Source organism: Aythya fuligula, chromosome 10, assembly GCF_009819795.1.
Source record: "Aythya fuligula isolate bAytFul2 chromosome 10, bAytFul2.pri, whole genome shotgun sequence".
NCBI lineage: Eukaryota > Metazoa > Chordata > Aves > Anseriformes > Anatidae > Aythya > Aythya fuligula.
Window position 1 is genome coordinate 8,901,181 of NC_045568.1, and position 15,755 is coordinate 8,916,935.

Consider the following 15,755-nt stretch of genomic DNA (forward strand, 5'->3'; position numbering starts at 1 on the left):
AACATCAAGCACACACCTAAATTTTCTTATTTGTATGCTTTGGGTTTAAATTCACTGTCAAGTCTGTAGGACAGGAGGGGAGATTGGTCAGAGTGAAGTTAGTGGGGAAGAGAAGAAGGTAGTTTCTCTTTGTGAACAACTGGAGGCAGCATGGGAAGTTAGTGGGGTCTTGGGTGCTGGTGCAGGTCATGGCTTGCAGTGGTATGGTTTGTTAGTTCTTCCCTTCTTTCCTTTTCGCAGCTAATGGCATAGCTCAGCTGAACTTGAGTCTCACTTTCTTGCAGAGCCTTGCTTTAGGGTAATTCTGTACTTCTGTAAAAACCCAGAGTCCAGGACAAGCATCAGGGAAACATGTGAGAACTACTACCAGAACTCATGATCTAGAAAAGACTGTACTACGTATTGGGTGCCATTTAAAAGCCCATAAAAGGGGATCATTGAGCATGGGGGAGATTTTCTTTCCTTGTCATCATGAGCACAGTGAGATGTACGTACAGCAGCTTGTCAGATTAATGTGTTAAGTGGTGATTTGGAACACAGTTCTTGTGTGAAAGCTGTAAATGCCTGATGACCTCCAACAATTACTGTAATCAGTAGTCATATGCGTGTCATGGATCAAATGGGAGATCTTTTCAGATGTGGATGTGAAGACACTGACCAAAGAATTGAAAGTCTGGAAGAGTATTCAGCAGTTAAAGTTTCTGGTGCAGCTTCTTCTCATGCTTCAGGTAGAAATCCTGGATAATTTGTGGAGTCGGTTAAGTCTGTGTTCCTTCCTCAGCTGTGATACTCACTGTGGAAGAGGCTAAAGGAAGCATACAGTAGGTTCTTGGTTGAAAGACAGTTGTAACTGACAACAGTCCTTCCACTGATTGGTTTTGTTATGAATCAGCCTTAATATCACTACATTTTACTCCGTGTTCTGTTACAAAATGTAAGCTCACTGAACCTCAAGGCAGAGAGATGAAATATCTCATTCAAGTGACTGATATTAAAAATCAAACCTCTGTTCAGGTGTTTGGGAGTCAAAATCAACTTGTTGATCTCTTCTGAGATCCTGGAAGCCTCCCTTAAGCTCTTTGTAGCTGGTTCCTTCCTTCCAGGCCTGTCATAGTGTTCTTTTTGAACAAAAAGTTTGCAGTGGAGTTGTGAGGTGGTTACTTACTGCTGGGGATGGGCCTCTGCTTCAGCACCTCCCTTCATTTTCTCCTCCTGACTCTTTCTGGGTATTAAGCCTTAAGAAAGGTGTATGGCAGGTGGTGCTGGCTGGCTGCTGGTGATTGGGAGCAGGTCATGCTGCTTTCAGTGGTAAGCTGGTACCAGTTGCTCTCTGAAACCTAAGGGTTTGTCTAGGTGTTACAAGGTAAGGAGGCTTCTGTGCAAGCAGTGTGGCACTAGGGAGTGGTGAATGATTTTGTTAATTTTCTTTATTTTTAATACAAGTCTGTGAGTTACCCAGCATGCTGGAGTGTAGTGCGGTGTGCTTTGGCAGATGGCTCCCTCTTCTAGAAATCTCGTTTCTGAGCGTTTGAGCAGCAGGGGACTCTCTCTTCCCTCTAAATATGCTTAAGAATGAGATGTTTATGCCAGCTGTAGATCTAGTGCACCTACCCTTTCTGTCTTCTCGCCCCAAAAAACGAAGCCTTGCATACGTGTCAGGGAGACCCAGTGGAACTGCTGATTGACCCGAGGCTGGCTGAGAACAATGTACATCTTCTTATGGGCCTGTTGGGTATTGGCTTGCACGCAGTCCTTTGTCTTGCTGGGGTCTGTGGTCCACCCTATCAAATCAGAAAGGCACCTGGTAATCTTTCCCAGTGAAATATCTTAGGCAATGTTGGATAGTTCCTGTGGGGTATGGATACGGGTGGTTCTAGTAGCTGGGTCTGAGCCCGGGAGGGCAGGAGGAGATGTTTGCTTCACCTGTGCTCTGCCTTTGCAGAGGATGATGCCTGTGAAATGTCTGTGTAAAGTTGCCCACTTCACCGAAGTTTTCTTGTTTTTGTGTGTATGGCTACATTACATGCATGGAGAGAGTGTAGGCATGAGTAAGAAAGTGTCAGCCAGAGTGGGATTAATAAGCAAAAAATATGTGGATTATGCTAAAAAATAGTTTGTGGTTTGAATTTAGATGTGGTGGTTTTTCATGGTCTGTAAATGGTCTTGAGCTGAGTGACTGGCAACTCAATTTTTGGCAAACCAAAGAGGCAGCAATTTAGCTTCACTGAATGCAGGAACAACCTTCTTGAAAGTGAAAACTTTTCCCTGACGCCTGTTGTTACATGCTACATAAAATGGAGCTGCACGCTCCCTGTTACCTGCCCCCTGTGCCTAAGTGAGTCCCCTGCATGCCCGTTTCCCATGGAGGGGAGGTTGCACTGGTCGGCCGTGCTGCTGCGAGGGCTCCTTGGTGTGGGCTGCAGGAAGGCCTGGCTCTGCTGCCCGCTGACCACGCTTGTGCTCCTGCTGTCAGTACTGTCAGTAGCTCCTCACTGCCCCGGCATGCCCCTGGCATCTGCAGCTCACTGCTCGGCCTGTCTGCTGTTCCCTTTCAGCTTTTCTGAATATGCTGATCTAATCGGAACTAGTTAAAAACAAAACAAAAAACCTGCTCTGCTGTGTTTTTGTTTGTTTTCTTTTCCCTCCCTTCTGCAATATATTTGGTTCTTTGTGGTCCGAGGGTTTTCCCCCAAGGAAGATTGCTTGAAGAAAGGGGTCTTGCAGAAATGGCTATTTTTATTTTATTTTTTTGTCTCTGGGGATGTGGAAGTAGAGCATAGGGCTCTTTCTCTAACTTTCTTCATCATAGCAACGCCTGAAACTGTGACTCCTGGTCTTGGATTCTTGTGTTTTTTGGTGCTGGAGTGACTGTGCTTCAAGTTGCTTGCCCGAGACAATATTCTCTTTCTTGTTGTTAAAAATGTGAATTATTTCAGCCTGGGTGAAGGATACAATAAGACAAAAAAGAGGATTTTGATAATGTTTCAAATGATGTTCATAACATTAATGTGTTTGCTTAAGTCAAGATTAGAAGAGGGAACAATTCTGTAGATCTCGTAAGAAAAGCATCTCCACTTATGTCAGGTAAATACTTCATTTCCTAGAAAGCAAATGGATAACTTTTGGTCAAAGTTCTTGTGTCGGGTTTGAAAGGTTTCTTGACGGTCTTGCAAAAGCTGTCATCAGATCTCCACAAAAAGTTCTTGTGTGGCAGACAGTATAGGCTACAATACAGTTCTCAGCTAGGATGCAGAAGCTAAATATGCTTTTATAAGTCTGCCATCTTCTTCCATCCTCCTCCAGATGGGAAACGTGTGGATCAATCCTAAATGCCAAGGTATATTTGCCTTACGAACTCAGCAGTTCGACATCAGGACCAGAAGTTGTGGTCAGCGTAAAATGCAGTAGGATATAAAGCATAGCAGCACACCTGCAGCTTTGGTGCCGGTGACTTGGCGGTGCTCTCGTAGCTCGCTGTGCAGCCGACTGTGTCCTTGGGCAGCCGAGGTGGCGAGGCTCCCCCTTGGAGCAGGCAGGCTGACGAGCTGCAAGGTCTGTGGTGCTGTGGCGTGTGGAAGCGGGGCCAGCAGGGGCTGGCTCGTGGGCAGCTGCTTCGTAGGAAGCCACCGGCAGGGCAGAGCCCGACACTCCTCAGAGTTGACCAGTGGAGGCAGAAGGAGCCTGGTTGCTCGTTACTGTACAGGATGCTAATTTTCACAGCCAGCGTGCTGAAGCACTGGGGCGGGCTGCCTGGGGAGGTGGTGCAATCTGCATCCTCCAGGATGGTCAGAACCTGACCGGTGCCTTACTTTGCTTCCCGATGTTCACCTTTGTGGTGTGGCCTTGGGTGGCCTGTGCATGCTGTGAGGAACACGGTGAGCAGCGTGCTGCAGAGGGGGGTGTTTCTCCTCCATGCAGGTGAGGTGCAAAGCAGCCTTTCTCCCTAATTAAAGGACAGAAAAAGAAGCTGCTGCATTTTCTTCCCCCGCAGAGGGAGTGATACAGGGATGAGGGACTTATGTGCTGCCAGAGCATTGGGAATAGAAGTACAGGAAGGGGATGGGCAACCGGTGTTGATGCCTGCCAAGTTAGAAGCTCAAAGTCAGTTCCTTAATGTAGGTAAGAAAGCGGACAGTGCTGTGGGCTTCTGGTCTATATATTTGTTTGCCCATCCTACCTCTTGTCACCAGGATGTGCAAAACTATTTTAAACAGCTCATGATTTTCGAGCCTAACCTCTATTTTTATCCTGAAGGGCGGGGGAAAGATGCTAGCAATAATTCACTTTGCTAGTGAATGATCACCTTTCTTCTCAGGCATCTGTTTCCTTTTTTACACGAATATTTTCATAGTGCTGGGATGAGTCAGTAGGAAGAGGCGGTGTTGCTAGGCAGCACCCTGAGCGCCATGCAGATGCCGTGCGATGGCAGCGAGCTGCCTTGCAGCAGCCCGATGGTTGGTGGCGGTGTCCCTGGCCCAGGTTCCGCGCCGCCCAAAGCAGGCGGCAGCTCTGACAGGAGCAGATGCTGCCTAGCAACTGCCAGTGCTCCCCGGCCTGCCTGAAATACCGGCACTTAATTGTACTGTAATTTTGGAAATACTCAAAGCCTTACGTGGAACAGATTGCTTCAAACTCTGCAGCATATTTTTCTTCCTCGAGGTTTTCCCTAAAAGTTTGTGTAGACCATTAATAAGGTCAAAAAATTCTTTAGACCTCGTCTTCATGTCTTTTGTTTAATCCCTCCTCTTCAGTTGTAATGTTTGGATGGCTTTTAATCAGCTTTTGATAATCTTTTTTGTGTGTGTATTACATTAGTGCCTGGCAATTCCAATCGGATTAGAGCCCTGTTCTGCACTGTGTATATGGGGATTTTTGATGAGTATACTGCTTCCTGCAAAAACATCGTGGTGTTTTACTTGGGTAGATGTCCTTTAGGTTGTAATTGGATGGGTCCTTTCCTTTGTACCCGAATTTTTTATATTACCTGTTTGTTTAAACACGGTGGTTTGGAAGTATTTTGTTTCCTGTTTTCTTTGTAAGCATGCATGCTGGCTGGGGCCTGAACTTGCAAATAAATTTGCCTGTCTTAAATTCATTCCTGGCAAATAATTGAAACCTTCGCTGACAATTAATCGTGTAAATACTAGGAGGGTATAGAGTGAAAGTGAAAATGCTGTTCTAGGTATTTGTAGAGCAAAATGAAAATGTTGTAATTTTAATTTCCTTTTGCTTCTGTTCCCTTGTCAAATATCATCAGGGTCTGATGGTGCAGTCTCTGAAGCTGCCAGGCTTAATCAGGTGGTTCCACACACAAAAGAATCATATCGACATTTAATTTTGTGATAAAAATGTGAAGGCTTTTTTCTTCATTAACTGTTTTTTATTTTTTTAAATGACCAGGCCCGTGATTATCTGCTTGCAAGAAGTACTGCTTTTTGCAGCAAAAAGGGTTGAGGGCTCAGAGAGGCTCAGACTGGAAGGTGGTTAGGGAAGTATTAATTCTTTCTGCCTGTAGGGGTGGTGGTTAAATGCAATTGCCTCACAACCAGGTAAAGCTACATCTTGACTCTTAGGTGATTTTTTTTTTATTTTTTTTGTGCAGTCATATTGCTGTGGTTTATAGGGATTTTTTCATTTGGCATACACAAGTGCAGAGAATCTGTCACTGTTCTTAGCAAACGAAATACTCAGGAAAGGTACCCTCGAGGATCCTAAAACCATAAATGGCATGGAGAGGAAGAACAGAAATTGATAATTCACTCTATTTTAATACAAGCCAGAGGGCATCGATGCAGGAGCTGAACAAATAACAATGCTTTCTGTATGATGCCTAAGTGAAGTACAAGTTCTGGGACAATACAGCTGTTTTGGGTTGGTGGGGTGTAAAAACGTTCGTGACACGAATCAGATGAACATATTATCACACTGGTAACCTCTGATTCAGGAAGTCCCAATGCAGACATGGTTCAAGTTGTGGAAAGCTACATCCCTGCCATATTCTAATACCTTTCCTTCAGCTCCTTATTTTAGCTTCTACTAAGGAAAAGGGATTGTATTTAGAGCCATCTTTGTTCTCACTTAATACAGCAACTCTTAAGTTACATGGGGTCATTATCATCATCGAGGTACTACAGGGAGCAAAATCGAGTTCATCTTATTCAGCTGTTAAAACTAGCTTATAACTGTTTGATATCAATCCATGTATTAAAAACATCTAATACAGAAAAGCTCTTTAGGGAAAGATATATCCTCTCTGTAAACTTTTAAGTTACCAGTCTGGAGTAATTACATCATTTTCTTCAAGGCCAATCAATCTTATGGGCAGTCTTAGAGATTGACTTGTACTCCATGTCAGCCAGTAATAGTAATAACTGGCAGTGGTCAAATGGGAAGTTAAAATTTAAACTACAGTCTTGCATATAAGACTACGTAAGAAATAGTTGGAATTCACTGCGTTGTTAGAATTGGGGTAGGGAGAGATCTTCACTGGTGGGTGAATATCACTTAGAGTATCACTTTGTTTAGGAATCTTTCCCAGATTTGGAAATGCACTGTAAAGTTAAAAAGATGAGTCTGGAGTTCAGATAGCAGTTTTTACCAGTATACTTCTGCTCATATAATTAGTGGTTTTCAGAGTGACCCACTCTTAACAGTTTTAAATTAAAAAAGAAATGAAAAATGCTTCAGGCAAACAAAGTTTACTATGACATCGGCAAAATAAGAAAGCAAAGAAAAAGCCTTTATAGTCCACAGCAAATTTGTTGTAGAATTAAATGTTTTATACTCCTTTACAGGGGCTGTGAAATTTGTGTTTATTTTATGTATTTACTCAAAATAAATGTAAACACCAAATTCTTAAATGATGTGACAGATGTGAATTTAAATATGGTTATGTATTATAAAACATAAATTACTCTATCAGGGAAAAAAATCAGAACTTTGGCATTTGTAGCATGGAATCCAATACAGTGTCTGCATGGTTTGATTATAAATTGGTAGGGTATGGAGCTAATTGATTTGGGTGTAGAGCTGCACAACTACAGCTGTGCTTCTCCTATGCATTATCTTCCTCATTGCTTTTGAAATTATTTGACTGAAGATATGCTTGGGGGCATAATTAATGCATAGCCTGAATAACTGCACATTGACTGTAGTACAAACCAGATATAACAATTAAATGGCATGCGTCAACCTCAAACACCTCTACATTCTGTTGGTGCCTTCTAAAAGTATTAGAAGTCACCAGAACTTTGGTCAGACTGATAATTATGAATAGAGAACTGGGATGAACCATCGCACAGCCCAGGAAGACTTGTCTTTTGGAGCAACGAATAACCAAGAATATGTTGGAAGTTTGCAAAATGGTGATTGTTAGAATGGAAGGAGTGCAGGAACCTTCTGTTTCTTTTTGTCATGTTATGCAACTATAAATGACCCAATGAAGCAAACAAAAAGCACGGTCACGACTGATACTGTGATGTTATTTTTTCCCCAAAGTTAACCCATAGAGTTCGTTACCCCAAGATGTTGGTGAGGCCAAGTTTTGAAGAGAAGCAATAGTGTTTTAGTATATTGGATATGCTCTAGCATGTATGATTTCTGTTGTGGAAGAGAAAACATGAGAAATAAAGCAAAGCCAAAAAAAAAAAAGTAATTGAAATCCCAACTTTATGATCAGAAAATCATAGTTTAGACCTGGAGAAGGAATGAAAACATGGAAACCTCTTGAACCAATTTTGTTTCTCAGCCTTTATTTAAATAAGGACTTCTAATTTTCTATGGGGTGTGAGGGAATTTGGAGAGGGAAAGGGCTCTGTTCCCTTATGAAGTAAAACAAATGACTTACTGTGGGCTGAACTCATACTGATTTTATTGTAAATAGTTTATTATGCAATGTCAAAATATTTTTGTAGGCTTTACTGAAATGTGTGGAAATAGGTTGGAGAAAAATAATATATGCAGAAGGTGCATACCTGTGCAAGTTCACAGTGCTGCAAAGTAGGTTGATTTGTATAGTAAGGGAAGTGTTGTAGGGGGGCAAGTAGACTAGCTCCTCCCTGACATTTCATGTGGTGGTGTCATGCTGCACGGTTCTCTGGCACTTCCCTGCTTTCCTTTTAGCTTTTCCCACTATTCATGCGAAAACATGGGGCATTTCTCGTACTACTGTTACGGTGTAACTGACATAATCAATTGAGAAGAAACACGTCTCTGGAAGCACTGAGATTCAGGTGAGACGGGGTGGGGAAGCTGAGATGCAGAAATTGGTTTAGAAGCAATTACAAAATGGAAGACCTATTTTGAACTGTGGCACAGCAAAATGAAGGCAGCTCTGCAGTCAGGGTGGGCTTTTGGTTATGGCAGGGGTGAGTGGCAGTCGCTTCATGTTCACCTTCTCCACGCAGCCTACCACTTACATTATCTGCATGCCTTTCAGCTCTGTCTTACTGGTGGAAGCATCATATCCTGGCTAATAATTCATCATACAAAGGTCCCTGTGCAGCGTTTGGTGCATCTTCTCTTGCTTCTTTCCTGTTGTAGCAAGGTGAGAGGCCATTGGTGTGCATGCGAGGTTGTTAGGGCTGTTGGCCTGTGTGAAACCACCGCCCTGTAGGCAGACTGAGTGGTGTACGTCTGCCAGTTCTGCGTGTGGCTGTCAGGTCCTTCTGCAGCTCATCCATTGGTGCCCTTAGCAGCATCACAGGGTTTCTCACTTGGCTATATCCTGGCTTTCCTGGATCACTTAGAAATACCTTATAAAGAATGGGCTCCAACATTGGATCCCTTTAGAGCTTGCTGGTCAGTCTGTCTTCATGAAGAGAACTGACTTGTCTTCCGTTTCCTGCCTCTGGGCTGGTTATCGATCTGTGCAAATGTCTTCCCCCTTTATCACTGCCAAGCTCAGCTTTTGCAAGAGCTCTTGACAGGGGCTGTTCTTTAGCTTTTCTAAAATCCCAGTAGCTTGTATTGATTGGACCTTTGTCCATATGGCAAGCAGCTCCTTTAGTTACCTAATAGGTAACTAAACTGCAAGCTATACAGAACCACTGGCTCTTTCTTAGAATGCTGTCTGTAGCTGTGCGCCCTTCAATTCTGTCCTTTCAAGACAGTTTCTCTTACTGCTGGAGAGCTGTAATGCAGCTGCTTACCCCATGGCAGGACATGTCCTTAGGCAGGGCAAGCGCTTCTGAGGCTGTCCTCTCCTGCTTGATCTTTGGATTTCCAAACCATTACTCCAGTCCCATCTGTTATATCCCCAGTCCCTTCATGCTGTCTCTCTCAGCTGGAGTGAGTGCCTGCGTGAATGAGTTGTACCTTCCTTAGTGGAAAAATTGCAGAGGAAGGAGTTTCTTTTGCCGTGGCCCACGTAAGAACGGTTCAAGTAACAAAGCTAAAGAACCTCTGCCCTGTAGATAGTTCCTGTGCATGGTGCTTCTCCAAAGCTGTCCTCTTCGGCAGGATGTTGGGTTTAACTGCTGGCTGAAATTAAGGTTGGGGAGGGATGACATTCTGACATCCTTTATAAGGCTGGCTGGCGAGGGGGTTTAGTATCTGAAAATCTGCATGTCTGTCTTGGAATCTGAGAGGGATTGTTCAGATCTGTTAACTGGTGGGCAGAACCTTTGCTGTGTGGCTGATGTGATGATGCACTACTCTATTCTGGGGACTGAGGAGACAACTCTTGAAAGAAAAGATGAAGACTTACTGAGGGATGGGTTGTGCAGGGAGATGTTTGTGGTGTTACGAAGAATGTCTTTGTGGGAAGGGCAGAAGTCAGATGCTGGAGTCCTGTCTGTAAATGATTTTCTGTAGAAAGGTTAAATTATTCTGTATTTCCCGTACACATTTGTGTTCATACTTCTGAAGTAATTCTGCAGAGAACTGTACTTAGAAGTGACCTTATAAATAAGATTTTGTATTGCACTTTTAGCTTAATAAAGGAACACCATCTATAACTTTGGCAATAACCTCTGGAGTCATACCTCAGGCTATAAAACAGCTGCAGAGCTCTGGGATTCTGTCACAATCAGTAGGTGTCTTAACATCTCTGAAATCAAAAAAATGTAAAATCTTGGGATATGTGACAGTTTTAACAAGATATGGCTTGATGTACTGTGGTGATCTCCGGTCAGTTTATTTGGGTTCTTCAGCTTTTCCTGACTTTTGTATAGTTTAGCATGGCTGAAAAGTCTCCTACCCTTGAGATTTGGCTTCTGTTATTCTGAAAATGTTTTGCTATTCATGTCCTTCTTAAAATTCATGATTATTAAAATCATCAAACACAGCAAACTTGCATAATGCACAAATCTATTGGTGAAGCAGTTAATTTCATACTGCTCTATTATGAATTAGGAACAGGAGGTAGAGGTTATTTTTGTTTGAGAAATTTCTAATTGAAATGGTCGTCTAGATTGTATCTACAGCTGATGGAATCGATTCTTTTCTGTCCTGTGACTTTTATTTATTTATTTTTACTCAAGTAGACCTAAGAAAAGAGCTTTGGCCATCTCATGACTGAGTACTCTGAATTCTAAAGAGCTGGTGACACACTGATGCAACAGAGCCCTTCTGAGATTTTCTTTGTGTGATCAGCAGGAGCCTTTTATAAATGGACAGTCTGCTTCTATAAACTAACAGATCTATTGGAATTACTTCTTATAGGCTTAAATATATTTAAGTCGTTATTCCTGTCCTTGTTTTTGAAATTGACTATCTGAGCAGTTGAAAGACTCAGTACTCTGTTTTCCTACTATTGTTCTGTTAGTGGTCCTTGCAAGCTTGCTCTTTATTGCTACGAAATGGGGGGCTATCTGATGACCAAAGAGCTAGGGTTTGCATCGCATCCAATTCTTGCCCAGTTACATCCTTAATTCCAAGGTTTTTGTATAGGAAATAATTGTTACAGGAAGTCAGTGGTTGTTCCCCAGTTCGGAACTTCTAGTGTGGTGTTAACCTGCAGCAACACTTCTCAGCTTTGAGTATTTGTTGGACTCAGCTGAGTAAGACCAGTCAGTCGTTAACCTGCCTGCAGCTCAAATGGCTCTTTGTCTTCAGGCACTAATGTGTCCCCATGTCTTGATGATCTTGGCACATGCAGAGAAGTTGAAAGTGGCTGGGACATCGGATTTAATATTTTTATATACATATTAAATTTGTAATTCTCCTATACCTAGAATTACTCTTTTACATGAATACATGTTGTTACTGTATTAATATTTCTCCATTTTGGGGGTATTTTCCATAGTAGCTTTTCACCCAGGATTTTACAGCATTCTTAACATATGCTTGATTTTTTTTTATTATTTTGTGTAGTCTGAATGGGAGAGTAATGTTATTTGAATACAGGGCTCTATTTTGGACAGCAGTTCATAAGAAGTTTGTACCTTGCTGTTTGGGTAAAATGCCTTATTAGGGGAAAAAGAAATCTGGATTTAAAGGACACTTATCTAAATTACTGGAGGGGTGGGGAGCAGCTGCTGGAGGTTTGATTGTGGCCTGCCAGTAAAACATCTGGTAACTGCCAATGTTTCTGTGCTTTGAGAGAAGTGTTAAGTGGTTTTTCTTTGATTGAAAACCATATTTATGAATTCTTCATGGGTGAAGAATGAATCCAGTATGCTGACAAACTTGGTGTTTTCCTTGGATTATGCTGTCTGTCTTACTCCAGTCTGGAGCCAGTTGCTGTGTTTCTCCTGTCTCTTAAGTAAACAAGAATTTCAAACCTTGTTTAACCAGTGGTGTCTTCTGCTGGGCTGTAGGAGCTGAGAGGCTTGATGGAATCCCTACTTTTTTCCTTTTTAATTAAACAGTCCACTGACTCTCAGAGCAAACATTGGACATTGGATGATGTTTTCAGATTTTGAATCAAATTTTTTCTCATTACTTTAATTTGTGTGGGTGATGCCTGCTTCCCGTAGTTTGATTTTTAAATTTTTTTTCCTGATCTTTCCCTTTATAACATCTTGTATGCATTTGATCTTTGGTAGAGATGGTTTTTATACCTTTTTTTGCGATTGAAGGGTCAAGAAACATACGTTGTGGTAATGGTGCAGAAGGTGATCTTGGTTCTTTTCCTGCAGTTCTTCTTCCTCGAGCTTGAACTTCTTTGTGCAAAACTTCCCTTGTAAGTTCTGCACAAAGCAACTTCAGTCATAAGAGATTCAGTGGCTTTGACATAAAAAGGTATTCAGGGAGGAGATGAAACGTAGCTCCATCCCCTGGAAACATCCCAGCCATAGCTTGAGCTATTTTAAGGGGAGTGTTCTCTTAAATTGGGAAAGGGACATTGCCCACTGGAGGTCACTATTCCAGCTCTTGGAATTCCGCTTGTGGTACTCTGCTGTGCCTGTGGGTGACACGCAGCGGGTGCCATGTGTCTGAGCACGCGTTTACTCACAACAAGGTGCTCAGATGATTGAATTAAATCTGTGCCTGTGTGAGATTTTAGATGCTTCTGAACAGGCATATGGGGCTTGGGGAGTTTGGGGAAGAAACCTTATTTGCAATTCATCGTTTCTTTTGATATGTCATAGTTCTGGCAATGCCTATGACCTTATTGCATTTTGATAAATGTGGTCAAAAATGTATCTTCATACAATACCATATTTGTCTTGTGTAGTTTTAGTAATTCTTAGTTGATCTTCATATTTTCTGAAATGTTAGGTTCATATTCTCCCTAGTTAATGAAAATTGCTAGTACCTTGAAAAATATTTCAGATGTATAACACGATAGTTGTTCAGTGCTTCTGAAAACTACAGGTTCCTATGTAGTCTTACATGTATCTAGTTAAACATAATGTAGGTTAATATAGGATTTCTGTAGTGTATTAGCTGCACAGATGGTACCTGAGATGGCTTCAACTTGAAGGAAAGTGATTTCAAAGAAAACAAAAGGAAATCAACGGCAGTAGTCAGGACTGCCAGTTCTATTGATATAGTAGAGAAAGAATTCTGAGACAAGGAAATCTTTGTATCCTGTATGAATCTGGGGTTGGTGATTAAAGTCATTACGAGCCTTGCTTAATTCAAAAGTCTTCTAAAAAGCACAGCTTTTACACTACTGCTGAGCTTAACTTGTGATAAGGGCCACAATAAAGATACCTGATGAGGAGCGTTGGCTGACAGGTTTTCTGGGCAGCTGTGTAATAGCTATTTTTATGTAGGGAATGAGCTAAAGTGCTACGCTTAGAAGAAAAATTCACACAGAGATTCAACCCTCACATGTCTCTCTCTTTCTCTTTTCTCCACCCTCTAGTGATATGCAGCTTCCGTGGAGCTGTACCGCAAGGCTTAGTCCTGGAACTAGGTGAAACTGTCCAGATCCTAGAGAAATGTGAAGGTAAGTGTGATGTTCAAGTGGGAATCCTATTTTCTATATAAGAATACAAAAATATTTTAATAAATTGCTTAGAAATCATGATGCATCAAAGCACTTGGATAAAAAGATCTAATCTGACCCACTTTCTGTAGGAAAGGCTGAGTGCTTCTGGCACTAATCCAGTCTGATAGGGGGTCAGTGTGTTTTAAGTTAACCATCTGTCCAGAAAATCTTGAACCCTGACATGATTGTTTTATTGTAATTGGGTCTTGTAATAAATTTTCAGCATGTAAAGTGTAGAATCCTTATTTCTTTAACTGTATTTTCTCAGTTGTATATTTCAATTAACTATATCTGTGTTTATTACTTAGAAATATCTGAACACATGAAAAATACTGGTTATGAAACAGAGTGACAAAGAATTTGGGAACAATGGTGGAGGGAAAAAAATGTTTAGGGAGAATTGCTTTGCAGTTATCTTCCCATGTTCTTTTATATCTAAAGGAAAATGCTATTGTATGTGTAATAAATACAGTTCCTTCTTACACGGCTGGAGATGTCTGTTTGAATAAATTGCACAATCCTCTCTTTTATTCATGTGAATAGTTTGAAGTTGTTGCATTTAAAAGGAGAATTTTTATCTTAATGTTCAGAGTAAGCAAATGGTGGAAAATATTTATTAAGAAATAGGTTGACAAGATACAGTATCAGAATGTTTCACTAAATTCTGAGATTGAATAATGTAACCTTACTCCTGAAGTGTTAAAAACAAACTCAAAACACAGATCCACAAATTTGAATTCCAAATTTACATTCCACAGTAGGTTTGTTTTTGTGTTTGTTCAGTTTACTTTCCTTTTTCATCTCCAGTGTTAAAGTTGCTACATAAACCTTTTGTGTGCATGTCAGAAGTCTGCTTTTCTTCTGTCATGCCTGGAACTCTTTTGCTCTTGTCTTATATTCAGGCGTTCTATTTGTTTACCTGCTGACTTAACTCTTTAATGAAACAGTAACCTCATGTATGCAATTTTTCCAGAATAGCAATGGCTTCCTCACTTGCACATATAAAAATTTCAATTAGTCTTGCGGCTCAGTGGTGATGTTTAATCCATGGAGAAGCATGCTATAAACAATTGATGTGTTGTTATACCTAGGAATTGATAAAGTGCTTGTTGTGTTGTTTTGTTTTGTTTTTAAGTGTGGTGTAATGGGCTAGGCTTTATTCAAATACTGGATGTTGATTGTATTGGTTGTCATCTTTTACAAGGTCTTGTGAGTTAGTACATGGTGCAAGCTCAGGAAAAACTACTTGATGAGGATAATGCAACTAAGGGAAAACAGGATATATTGTTGAAAGTGGTCATGATGTTTTTCAAACCATTTCCAGTAATCTGGGAAACTTTCTTAACTCCAAGAAATAAAGGCACAATAACAAAGGAGCAGCTTGTTCACAAGAAAGCAGCAGAAGGTTAATCCAGTCTGTCTCTTTACAGTGTTACAATAACTGGTCTCTGTGTATTCCCTTTCCTGGTAGTTTTGAGGGCAATTCCTCAAAGGAAGTTTGTGTCAGTCTTCAAGATTGTTGAAAAAGGAGGCCCTTGGACAGAGTCCTGGGTGGGAGATATTTGTGCAGGTGATTTTTTCACTTGCCTGTGGTTTTTTTAAGCCCTCTATCCTGTAGTTTTGTTTGAGATGGCTTTAGCATGGACTTCACATATAAAATAAATAAGATTGATATTATGCAGCTCCAAATGTTATTATAAAAACTAAACTCGTCTAGATGTCTAGTGGTGAACGGAGTGAAATCCAGCTGGCGACCAGACATCGGTGGTGTTCCCCAGGGGTTGGGGCCTGTCCTTTTTAATATCTTTATTGATAATTTGGATGAGGGAATCGAGTGCACCCTCAGCAAGTTTGCAGGTGACACCAAGTTGGGGGAAGTGTTGATCTGCTGGAGGAAAGGAATGCCCTGCAGAGGGACCTGGACAGGATGGGTCGATGGGCAGAGGGCAATGGGATGAGGGTCAACATAGCCAAGTATGCCGGGTCCTGCACTTCGGCCACAACAACCCCATGCAGGGCTACAGGCTTGTCTCCACAACTTTCTTCTCTCTAATCCTCTTTGAATCTTTCCGTTTACGATCATGCCACTGAGAGAGAACTGTGTGCTGTACTTGCCATGCACTGGAAGGTGAAAGGGTATGGCAGCAGTGTGCCACCTACAGACGCTGAAAGGCAGAGCTTTCTAGTCTCAAATGACAAGGCATGAGTACATTCCTTGTTTGAGGTGCATGAGGAGTGCACAATTAAGAACGCCCTCTCTTTGTATCACAGTGGCTAATGCCCTGCCACTGACAGTAGCTGTGAGTGGCATTCTAAGTAAACTTACAAAGACAGTTTTGTCCATTTATTTTTTGTTGGTAGGAAACAGTTTTCT

General features: G+C 41.5%; 1 protein-coding gene across 10 annotated transcripts in view; it reads left to right on the forward strand.

The window, feature by feature from the left end:
* DOCK3 (dedicator of cytokinesis 3) overlaps nucleotides 1-15,755 on the forward strand; it is a 211,766-nt gene that overhangs the window by 5,904 nt on the left and 190,107 nt on the right. For all 10 annotated transcript variants that reach the window (XM_032193974.1, XM_032193975.1, XM_032193976.1 and 7 more), the window contains exon 2: nucleotides 13,256-13,339. In XM_032193974.1, the coding sequence (XP_032049865.1) occupies nucleotides 13,256-13,339 (84 nt within the window). The remainder of the gene's footprint in view (nucleotides 1-13,255; nucleotides 13,340-15,755) is intronic.